The sequence below is a fragment of the Kogia breviceps genome, chromosome 1, assembly GCF_026419965.1.
Source record: "Kogia breviceps isolate mKogBre1 chromosome 1, mKogBre1 haplotype 1, whole genome shotgun sequence".
Lineage (NCBI taxonomy): Eukaryota > Metazoa > Chordata > Mammalia > Artiodactyla > Physeteridae > Kogia > Kogia breviceps.
In genome coordinates, this window is record NC_081310.1 from 113,475,237 (window position 1) to 113,487,171 (window position 11,935).

Below are 11,935 nucleotides of genomic sequence, written 5' to 3' on the forward strand. Positions count from 1 at the left end.
AAAACTCTTTAATGTCACATTCAACACACAAGAAAACAAAAGTTAGGCGATTTTTAAATTAAAAGTTACCTGAATTATGGCTGCACAGAGTTTAAATTCTAAATGAGCCCAATTATTGCTAAGACCCTGAATGTCAGGAAATAAAGAAGGCTCAGTAGTCATCACAATCATGCAAGTCAACCTTCACTGCAGAACCACTGCAGTCCAGTTCTACTACATCAGCAAGGAACTCTCTCAGCTTCTCTACATTACCACATATGTGCCCCAGCCTGGGATAAGCAATGATTCTCTCCAGGGGCACATAAAACTTATCTCCAATACAATAGGGTTGGGGAGTCATCTCCATGGCTTTGTCTGCCTCTGTGAGTACTGTAACTGGAAGGTCTAAGATGAATTTTCTCATTGGGTTGCCAGGGTCTGCGAACTCAGGTTCCAATTCGTGCTGTCTCAGACTCGCTTGACATATCAATTTCATTCTGTTCACCTCTCGGTACACTAGATGAGTCACTACACGTTTACGGTAATTCATTTGCTGTAAACTTGGGTATGAGGTTGTATAAATCTGAAGATAAAAAATGCAAAAGACTGGGAATAGAAGAAAATTTTCAAAACCACTAGTAACCTGTTACCACATTAGAATTAACTGTACGTACAGATTAAGCATATGTACATGTCAAACCCTACCTGTTGTGAATGCTACAATTATAATGGGAGTCCAGAACTATTGACATAGACACTCTTCACCATATTCTTCATCATACATACCTCCCAAGACCAAAAGGTTCTGACAAGCTTGGAGGCTCAATTTCATGTCATTTCCAGAACCAAGCTACAGAGAAACTGCTAATCCTAACATTACAAAAGCGGGAGGGTGGTTTGCTGGAGCAGACAGCCTGGAAGTATTTCTAAGACAATAGCAGATCATTCTCTGTAACATGCTTTGAGACACTGTGGGGCACGGGATTCTCCTCAAAAAAGGTCATTTAACACTTCTCTATAGTAAGGACTCATTTCACCATCCCAATAAATGAACTTGCTCTCAGAGCCACAAAGAATACTCACAACTTCATAAACATGTTCGCCATGGTGCTCCAAAACAGCAGATTCAGTTGCCTTTGCTTTTTTCCGGAAGACCCCTATCTGGGTACAACATCCAACATCCTCAGCTCCTGCTGGTGGCTCTCCCACACCAGTAAACTCCACAGAGTAACCGTAGTGATTGGCAACGTCTGAAGCCCTAAAGTCAAAACAGAGAAAAATCATTTTCCTAAACTATCGTTAAACAACCATTTCCAGTAGAATAGAACGTGAAAATTACAAGACAAAACAAGCTGCAATTCCTACAACACCACCTAATGCCATATCACGGGGTTTGCTTATTTCTGTTAAGAGCGTTAAGGCAATGACAGTGTCAATTTCCCAGTAACCACAAGAATATGGAGCAGTATGCAGGGATGGACAAGGAAACCAGAAGGGCTATAATCCCAACTCCTATGTGGGTTTGCAATTATGCCAGAACATGACCATCTGTCACGCTCCTGGGAGATAACTCCTGAATACCTTCACGGGAAAGGTACCTGCTGCCCACACACCCTTTCCACACGTACCTGCCTGTGGGACCTGACAGAAAAAATAACGCCCAAATGTGGTGATTTCTTAATCATTTCTTAATGATTATATGCTAAGTTGCACTTTGGGAATCAATTTTATTGGAATAAAATAATAAATAACTTAATTGTAGATAATCAGATTTACTTCATAGGGTTTAAAACTCCAGCACAGTCACAAAAAAAAAACAAAAACACTTAAGAACTCACCAGGTCTGAAACTGCATTCTGCTCCACTCAAATTTGTGATCTGAATCTCTGAAGACTGCAGATGGAAACAGGGGATTGAAATCAGAGTTCGGCGTGCTGATGACAATCATAGCTGGAGACATGTACCCAAATACGACTTCAGGAAACTTCGCCAGATCTTCTGAATTAAAATGTTCTATTCTAAAGTGGTAAGTGAGAAAGATAAAAGTAAACCTAGCTTCACTTGCAAGTAATTTCCTAATTGATGTAGCAAAACAACTTCTAACCATGGACCTCTCAGAGCAGATAAGAGAAACATGGTTCAGCATTATTCACAATAGCCAAAAGGTGGCTGTAAACAGATGAATGGATAAGCAAACTGTGACACATACAATGGAATATTCAGCCTTAAAAAGCAAATTCAGACCCAGGCTGCACATGGATGACACTTAGCATTGCTCCTTGGCTCTTCAACCAATGCTCTAATGTTCATAAGTAATTTCAAACATTAGGTGCCTACTACATGCCAGGCAACAGGAAATACAAAAGAAAAACACTCTGCTCTAGAGAACACATTACTAAAAACTGGAAATCTGAACACAATACCAGGTAAACTGACCCCAGAATAAGACCCTTAACTACTATTAAAAGGTCATTAAGGAAAAGAAAAAAAAAAAGGCCATTAAGAGACGTCTTGGTTTCTGAATACCATTTCCCATTAAAAGGAACCAGAAATGGCAGACTGGGAAGGAAAAGTAGACAACCAGCCTGGTACATCTTGCTACGCCAGAAATAAAGTGCTCAAAAAAGGACAGACATATTACAAGGACACAGGAGCCAGCTTGAAGGGACCCCCACTGACCAATCTTGGGAAGATCTGAGCAACAAAATACAGTAAGTTACAAACCATTAAAAAAAAATAGAAATTCATGAGTTCATACTGATGATAAATAAGTGAGGTGGGAGGGCTATTGACTAGTAAATATAGAGAAGTGCTGATATTGCAAAAACCATTTGCCACAATATAGGGAAATTTGGGGGGGAAATATGGATGAGTGACAAAATATGTGTATGGTCTGCAGCCTCCAGACTGCTTATCAGTTGTCAGGGTGACGGGGGTGAGGGGGAGTAGTAATTGTACAGCTAAGCAACCACACCTTGACTGGGAAGATCAAAATTAACCTCCCCAGGGACAAACGGATATTGGTGCCTCCAGATGGAATAACCCGAGGATCCAAATAACATCTTCTGTGCTCTACTGTGTTCCAGGAATGCACAGCCTGAGTCTAATCATTAAAAGCCAAAAATGAAAAATATTCTTATTAAAAATAAAGGGAAGGGCTTCCCTGGTGGCACAGGGGTTAAGAATCCACCTGCCAATGCAGGGGACACGGGTTCGATCCCTGGTCCGGGAAGATCCCACATGCCACAGAGCAACGAAGCTCGTGTGCCACAACTACTGAGCCTGTGCTCTAGAGCCCGTGAGCCACAACTAGTGAGCCCGCATGCCGCAACTACTGAAGCCTGCGCCCCTAGAGCCCGTACTCCACGAGAGAAGCCACTGCAATGAGAAGCCTGTGCACCGCAACAAAGAGTAGCCCCCGCTTGCCACAACTAGAGAAAGCCCGCGTGCAGCAACGAAGACCCAACACAGCCAAAAATAAATAAATAAATAAATAAAAATTTTTTTTGAAAAAGACAGGAATTGGTTACTTAATACTGAATTTATTAGGGGCAAAGGGTAAAACCTACCCTTTGGTAAAACCTACCCATTTTCTGAACCTTAAATGGTTCAGAAAAAAAAAAATGTGTGGAGGGAGAGGGAGACAGCAGGAGAGCACATATACACAAGATAAAATAGAGAAAATGTTAATCTGTGAATCAGGATAAAGGATATGGGTGTTCCTAGTACTTTATACATTTTGCATCTTACCTATAAACTTGAAATCATTTCCAAACAAAAAGTTGAAAAAGGCCAGTAAAAAGCCAATCCCAGCTGACAAGCAATTTTATTTACAAATAACTCAGATTATGACAAATATTTAGGACACTAAATTTACTAAGACTAATTCATTCCGATTTTTCAAGTGAATGTATACAGTAAGAATCAGTTTAATACTTACAATTCAATACATGCTACCAAATCAAATCCAAGCAAACGACAGTCCTTCTCCAAAACAGAGCCGTGATACAAGGTAATAACTAAATCCAGCTCTCGAGGATCCAGATGATCCCCCACGCATGGGGACAGCTTAGACCTGCAGAAGGAACAATTTGAACATATATAATCTACTTGGAATATCTTACCAGCTACAGAAACTCTGATCCTCTGATAAATTATCTTCTGCTTACATTGGTAAGTCTGACATGGCCTATTTCCATGACTTGCTGTATTAAGCACAAGGTCATAGGGTAACTTCCTCTCTCATAGGGCATTTTTTAAATACATCTTTATTGGAGTATAATTGCTTCACAATGTTGTGTTAGTTTCTGTTGTACAACAAAGTGAATCAGCTATATGTATACATATATCCCCATATCCCCTCCCTCCCTATCGCACCCCTCCTGAGCTGATCTCCCTGTACTATGCGGCTGCTTCCCACTAGCTATCTATTTTACATTTGGTAGTGTGTATATGTCAATGCTACTCTCACTTTGCCCCAGCTTCCCCTTCCCCCCCCCAGCCCCCTGTGTCCTCAAGTCCATTCTCTATGTCTGTGTCTTTATTCCTGCCCTGCCACTAGGTTCAACAGTACCATTTTTTTTTTTTTTTAGATTCCACATGTATGTGTTAGCATACAGTATTTGTTTTTCTCTTCTGACTTACTTCACTCTGTATGACAGACTCTAGGTCCATCCACTTCACTACAAAATAACTCGATTTCGTTTCTTTTTGTGGCTTGAGTAATAATCCATTGCATATATGTGCCACATCTTTTTTATCCATTCATCTGTCGATGGACATTTAGGTTGCTTCCATGTCCTGGCCATTGTAAATAGTGCTGCAATGAACATTGTGGTACATGACTCTTTTTGAATTATCTCATAGGGCATTAAATGGCCAATGAGAACAAGATTTTTAATATTTGCTATTCCTCTCATTATTAATACTTTTGGTTCTCTCACCTCACTTTGGATCAGTGATTTTCAATTTTTCGTTCTTTAGAAGAAAAACATTCTTTAAAACAATCTGTGGAAGTCATATATGAGTGATACTCATTCAAACTGAAGGAGGCCTCGGGCTTCTACCCCGGTGCTGTGGCAATTTAAATCCTCTGCTATAAGTTATCTTGGTGTTCAGCATTAGACTTTGCCATTTGAAGTTGAATTTGCAATGCTTTGATTGCTATAATTACTGAATTGAAGCTATACTTTCTACATAGGTAGAAGCAAAACTTCTAGGTATTATTCACAACATACAGGCAAATCATTGTCATTGTAAAGGTATTATTTGGTGAGCCTGGGGCTCTCATAGTGCCTCCTTTTAAACAAGTTATAAAGAACTTGTATACAAAACACTTCATCTGGGTGTACAGAAGAAACGTTATGGACACCAAGTGGGGGAAAGTGGCAGGGGGGTGGTGCTGGTGTGATGAATTGGGAGATGGGGATTGACATATATACACTAATATGTATAAAATAGATAGTAAGAACCTGCTGTATAAAAAAATAAATAAAATTCCCAAAAAAACCCACTTTATCTGGGAATTCCCTGGCAATCCAGTGGTTAGGACTCCGCGCTTTCACTGCCGAGGGCCCAGGTTCAATCCCTGGTCACAGAACTAAGATCCCACAAGCGGGGTGGCCATAAAAAAAATTTTTTTTAATTAAAAAAAATACACTTCATCTAACTACAATTAATAGTGCCACTAGTTTTACAACATCGTAAAGCAACTATACTCCAATAAGAATTAATTTTTTTTAAAGTGCCACTAGTTTTAGACTAATTTATAACTATTTTAGAAACTTAGTATTACCCATTCCATTTAAGTCTCCTTTCATTGATATCCACTCCAACAAGCTCTTCAATGCACTTTTGGTATTTTAATATCACTAGGAGGCAAACATCACCACACCCCAAGTCTGCAACCTGTAGATGAGAAAGAATGTTATTTCAAAGACATTAGAGCCAGAAGTCACATATGCTCAAGCATGTTTTTTTTTTCCAGAAGAAGTGGGTATCAAAAGAATTATACAGTATATTTTTGGTAGAAAAAAAAAAAAAGAAATTAACCTGAAACATTGTAAACCCGGGGGAAAAAAATAAGGCCTGTTAACCTCCCATGACCTACTAGTGTGTTTGGACAATAAACTAACTCAGGTATCAAAGTATATCCTAGGGGCCTGGCACAGGGAGAGCACACATGACAGGCAAGTGTGCTAAGAGGAATCTGTGCCTCTGAGAAGCTTCAACAAGATTTAGAAAAGGATGCTGACCAAACATACCAGGATATAGCTTGATCTTGTTAATCTAATCCCCTTAATATATATTCACACATTCTTAAAGATTTTTATTAAATCTGTTTTCTTCATCACACAACAGCCTTCGTTAACCACAGGTAAGTTACGTATATATTTCTGAACCCCACTTTAGGTGAAAAGGGCAAATGAAGATAACTCATGACAGACACTTAAAAGTACCCACACCCAAAAAGATGTGCAATCTAAGTTGCACCCATGGTTATTCAGTAATTTTCCTTTTGAGGCAGGCACATTTATGGGATGGTGGAAGAAGGGGAACACAGAATTGAAAAACGAAAATCTAGTTTCAGAAGGCAAATCACAGGAAGCAATGAACTGTACTAATTTTTAAACAGTATACCCAATTTTCTTCCAAGCAGGAATTGAGCTGAAACTATACCAAGGATACATGAGCTCCATCACTACCTACAAACTACATAGCAAAAAGAAGTTTGTAGAGTTTAACTTTACAAAACTCATGAAAGAAAGCACCATTTTCCTTAAGAAGTCTATCATCCTTTAGCCTGTAACTGACCCTATAGACTTCAGATATTCACTGGGCCTAGCCAGCTCCCTTGGTCCTATGAAATCCAAACACTGACACAGAAGGGAGGTGTTACCCAGACAAAATCCAGTGCCAGCACTGATCATGAACCTTTGCTACAAAGGGAAAGCGAATAAATGCCAAGGGCTCCTTGCCTATCCCCCACCATTATTACCTAATTAAAACGAACCACAGGGCTTCCCTGGTGGCGCAGTGGTTGAGAGTCCACCTGCCGATACAGGGGACACGGGTTCGTGCCCCGGTCCGGGAAGATCCCACATGCCGCGGAGCGGCTGGGCCCGTGAGCCATGGCCGCTGAGCCTGCGTGTCCCGGAGCCTGTGCTCCACAACGGGAGAGGCCACAGCAGTGAGAGGCCCGCGTACCGCAAAAAAAAAAAAAAAAAAGAACCACAGTACCCATGTCCACAAGACTATTCTGCCTGATGTTTGGACTAAATGCTCTAGAAATGTGGAACACATAAAGATCACATCCAATGGTAAAACGTCAAGATTTTATTCACATCTGAAACTGTCAATGTTGAATTTTACCGGAGCTCTGTGTGCCTGGTAAACAGGTTAAAGGTAACCACCTATGTTTTGTATTTCCAGAAAGGGCTTTCAGAAGGTACCATATTCCCCCACACTGACAGATGCTGCCTAGTGTTCCCATTCTTTGCCTTGAATGATTACCTTGACTACTTGTCCCAAAATTCTCCTCCCTCCAGGCCCCTGAACATTGGACTGTATTTAGCTAAGGATCCCTCCCAGAAAATAGGCTGGTTTCAGGGTTCACACATTCCACTATCCAATCATACCACCCTTTTATCCCACTTCAGCTCATTCTCCTCTCTATAAAAGAAAAATCTTTTTTGCCCATTAAGCCAGATGCTCTCCCTATGCAACCCTTTCCCTTCCTGCAAAAGTCTTTTTGTATAGTCTCTGCTTACTTGCTAAGTCCTTACTAAGATCTTTTTATTTGACAAAGCATTATATAAGGCATTATTAACAAATGTTTGGAAAGAGAAATACCTACCTTCTTGGGTTGATGTTGCTCCACTAAATTTTTAACGAATTGGTAACGCTGTTTGTATAATGGAGGATTAAACTTAATTATCTTCTTGTTGGGGACTTCTTCAACATTACCATCAACCACACTACTGCACTGAAAGTTTACAAACAAAATAAAAGGGGGGGGAAGTGTTCTAATCATGAATGACTTCGGGAATTAAATAAGAACGTTTTATGTCCCCCAACCACTTCATAGAACACATAGGCCCTTGAATCATCTCAAGTCCTAAGATCAGGTGGCACTGTGCTTCCTCCACGCTTCATTTCATTTAAGCCTCCTCTCATGTCTTTTAAGTGATTATCTGGCTTTAATTCTCCCTATAGCCTAGAGTCGGCTGAAGAGAAAATTACTTATGAACGCACTTAATAAAACAATTGTAAGTCTCCTAGCCACATGGGACTTTTAGTGGAGTGAACTGCCAAAGCCTGGGGTCCAGGTCGGCAGGAGGCTAGAAGCTGTTTATAACTGACAAAGACTCTCCTTAACCAAACTAAAGTCAGACTGAGCCCTTTTTTTAAAATTAATTTTTATTGGAGTATAGTTGCTTTACAATGTTGTGTTAGTGTCTGCTGTACAGCAAGTGAATCATGGGCCCTCTTTTGACTACACCTACCTGGACCCTGTCCTATCTTTGGCTGGGCTGGCCCAGTTTTAGCAGGAATCCTGCTAAGTCACCCACACTTGATATCTGCTCAATCTGTATCTGATCGAACACCTCGTCCCCTGCCCTTGATGTATGATCAAGCTGGCCCACCTTCAGAAGCCTATCAAGTAGGTTTAGCAAGAACCCCATACCCTTGATGGGTTTCTCCTCTCTTTTCCACCCACTGATTCCCTCACTCTGCTCATACGCTATAAATCCTCCCCCCCACCCCCATCTATTGCATGGATTTGGGCCCCACCCCTCTCCCCTACTGCAATGCTCTTATTGCAACAGTCCTAAGCAGTTTTCCTTTTTAATAGTCTTATTCGGAGCCTTTTACAAATGTCAAAATTTCCTTGACATGACCCCAGTAGAAAATAATGTCATGATTAACCCATAACTGCTGTTACTGCTATTCCTAAATACTAGTCTTATGAAGGAATACAGTCCAAAAGGCACTAGGGCATTGCTGTCCAATAGAAATATGCAAATATGCAACCTTCTCATAGCCTATTTTTAATATTTTTAAGAAGGTGTAATTATATTAACCAATATAGCTGAAATATTTCAAGATAAAATCAGAAATGCTTGATCTGTATTTGAATTTCCAAAAAAAAGGTACATTTAAAAAGATTCACATACCCAAGTTATTCCAAACTTACTAAATGTTTTCCAATAATGAAATTTTTTAAAACTAATTTTAAACTCAAGTGAAGTTCTGTTCCTCAGCTGTTGACACCACATCTCAAGTATTCAATAATCATGTGTAATATAACCATTTTATATTGTAATAAGGACTTGAACATCCACGAGTTTGGGTGTGCACGAGGCATCCTAGAACCAATACCCCAGGGATACGAAGGGAGGACCGTACCTCACAGTACATCGCAGGGATGACTCTTCCGAGTCATACAGCAGGTCACGAAGGGAAGCCTTACCTCTATGTTGTTTTCTGCCATTGTTTTCAAGTTTCGTTGAGACAAAAATACATATGTCTCCTTCAATCCCTAGGAATCAGCAACGACTAGGCTGTAAATACAATATATCAGTTTTTGCAGAAGAGAAGCCTGGACTGAATAGCTGCCTAGATCATTGAGAAGGAAGACAGCGAGCTTTCTTCTTTCTCTTTACATTTAATCCACAGAATTTATCCAGGAAGTTCTGTTTCAGACAATATCAGAGAGGCTCAGGAAGCCTAAGTAACTTTCCGCCACGCCAAACACATGCAATAACACCCATTCTTTCCTTTTACTATTAGTTTGATACAAACTGAGCAATTCTATCAGTTGTGACTATTTCATTAAAGCCCTCAACCTCACTCAAATTGCTTTCAACTAATCTTCCACACATGGTCGAAATGAAATTTAAAGAGAAACGTGTCCTAAGCAAGTGATAAACTGAAGATGCTCCAGCATATATCCAATTCACTACTGGCCTTGAATTTAAGTTTTAGTTCTCTGTTACACACCTCTATCAACTACAACTCAGTCTAAAAAGTTGACATGTCAATCTAACTTTTGAGTTATTCTCTAAATCTAACTCCGAAACCCTCCTCAAGCGAGCCAGCGTTAAGGCATTTATAGAGCATGGGTCGATGCCACTATTACCTTTGAGTAAGAAGTACCTCCAAATGCACAAGCAAAGCGCGGCGGCGACCAGCAGATACTGCAGAGAAGAGCGGGTCCCGAAGAGCGGCGGCCGCATTTAGCTCCGGGCCCCGCCCTTGACACCTGCGCACGCGCTGCCTCGCCACGTGACGTTACCCGCCCGCCGCCACACCTGCGCTCTCCGCGCCTGCGCCGCCGGCTCGGCCCGGGTGCATCCTACTCCTCCGCCCGAGGCGTCCAGTGCCCAGTCCGGGGACCTGCCCTATTCCTCTAGGCTCCCGGCTCCAAGACGTCGGTTTTGTGTTTCTTAACGACCGCTGTGGCTTATCTCATGCCCCAAAGCCATTTCTACGTCTTCATCCTCACCTTGGCGGTGGGACCACGGTCCCTGCCACTGCCACGTCCCTACTCGCGAGCGGCTGTGACCCGCCCCAGCCGCCCAGGAGCCGCGACTGTTGGATCGAGGCGGCGCCTCGCTCGGCGTGTGCGCGGTCGCGAGCAGGACCTCCAGCTCTGGCGGCTGTTGGATTCGTGGCTCTCCCCGTGTGCGGCAAAGAGCTGAAAATGGTCCCGGTCAATGGAAGGTGGCAAGAGGAGCGGCCAGGCTGAGCGCGAGCCGCATAGCGGCTCGTGTCCGAATCAGCCAACGCTCCCATCCCCAGAACAATACACAAGGGCCTTAAGCGGACCCTGGTCTGCCTGAAGTTGGGCCAATAACGTCTGAACTCAGAAAAACCTTCGAACCTTTCAACCCGCACGACCGCATGCTGGGCACGCAAGTAACTGATCTCTTAGAAGAGTTACTGTATCAGGTCCCCGGTCCCTTGCAGAGATTCAGATTAACACTTCATAAATAAGTTCTTTCTTTGTTGTATGTGAGGGAAGAGTTTTAATGAGGAGAGGAGAAGCGAAGCTGTCTTTTTTTGTGGGGGGGTTGGGGGAGAGGGTTTAGTCCTATTTTAAAAGAATCAATCTGGTTTTACTAATGAATTAATAAGCCGTTAACATACCATAAATAATACATTCAGAAATAATATATTTTCAAACACTTAATCCCTACTACATGCAAAGCACAATGCTGACCCCTTTGGGGTATCACAAAGATATATTGCAAAGTTTTTATTTTTGGTATGTTGAGGTATCTAGTCTCATAGGAAAAAGTTTGTAATTTACGGGAAGCTTCAATGTTTGAGAGGTTCCTGTTGGCCCTAGGAAACAAAAGTTTTAACCAATAGCCTTCCATGAAGGAGCATATTCCTTATTACAGAATATATAAACAGGACCTTCAAACGTTAGTAAGTTAATTCCACTTTGTATTTTTAAATTAGTTAAATAAGGAGGCCATTAGACGAGGTGGTTCTTATGCCCTGAAAAGCCTGTATAAGCAAACCAAAACCAAAGTGTGCAAATGCCTCAGTGTTAAGAAATGGAAACCTAAGGGCAACCAATCATAAGCAAGCAGACTTTCCCAAATAAGGCACCAGCTTAAGCTTGTGAAAGAAAAAACAAAATGGTGTGGGTAGGGCTTCCCTGGTGGCGCAGTGGTTGAAAATGTGCCTGCCAATGCAGGGGACACGGGTTCGAGCCCTGGTCTGGGAAGATTGCACATGCCGCAAAGCAACTGGGCCCCTGAGCCACAACTACTGAGCTTGCGCGTCTGGAGCCTGTGCTCCGCAACAAGGGAGGCCACGATAGTGAGAGGCCCGCACACCATGATGAAGAGTGGCCCCCATCACCGCAACTAGAGAAAGCCCTCAGACAGAAATGAAGACCCAACACAGCCAAAAATAAATAAATAGATTTTTTTTTTAATGG

The 11,935-nt window shown here is 41.8% G+C and overlaps 1 protein-coding gene across 4 annotated transcripts; it reads right to left on the reverse strand.

Moving 5' to 3' along the window:
* HENMT1 (HEN methyltransferase 1) lies at positions 1–10,311 on the reverse strand. Of its 4 annotated transcripts, none has more exons than XM_067041116.1 (8): positions 10,121–10,208; positions 9,452–9,542; positions 7,835–7,963; positions 5,774–5,886; positions 3,920–4,054; positions 1,818–1,997; positions 1,063–1,237; positions 1–562 (listed from the first exon to the last, which is right to left on the reverse strand). In XM_067041116.1, exons 2-8 carry the CDS (start codon positions 9,470–9,472, stop codon positions 152–154), a joined length of 1,164 nt encoding a protein of 387 aa, XP_066897217.1. In that variant the 5' UTR covers positions 9,473–9,542; positions 10,121–10,208; the 3' UTR covers positions 1–151. The 4 variants fall into 4 exon arrangements, with proteins under 4 accessions (XP_066897217.1, XP_066897223.1, XP_066897236.1 ...); XM_067041135.1 differs by having other exon boundaries at positions 152–562; positions 9,452–9,520; positions 10,121–10,311; XM_067041122.1 differs by lacking the exon at positions 10,121–10,208 and having other exon boundaries at positions 9,388–9,542.
* Positions 10,312–11,935: the final 1,624 nt, after the last annotated feature.

What these genes read in the sequence shown, in the direction of transcription:
- HENMT1 (XM_067041116.1), bottom strand. Translation starts at nt 9,472, where the DNA reads ATGGCAGAAAACAACATAGAG. An exon ending in TTGGTAGCATGTATTGAATT is followed by an intron (nt 1,998 to 3,919) that starts GTAAGTATTAAA and finishes TTACCACTTTAG; the next exon opens with AATAGAACATTTTAATTCAG. An exon ending in GCGAACATGTTTATGAAGTT is followed by an intron (nt 563 to 1,062) that starts GTGAGTATTCTT and finishes TTTTATCTTCAG; the next exon opens with ATTTATACAACCTCATACCC.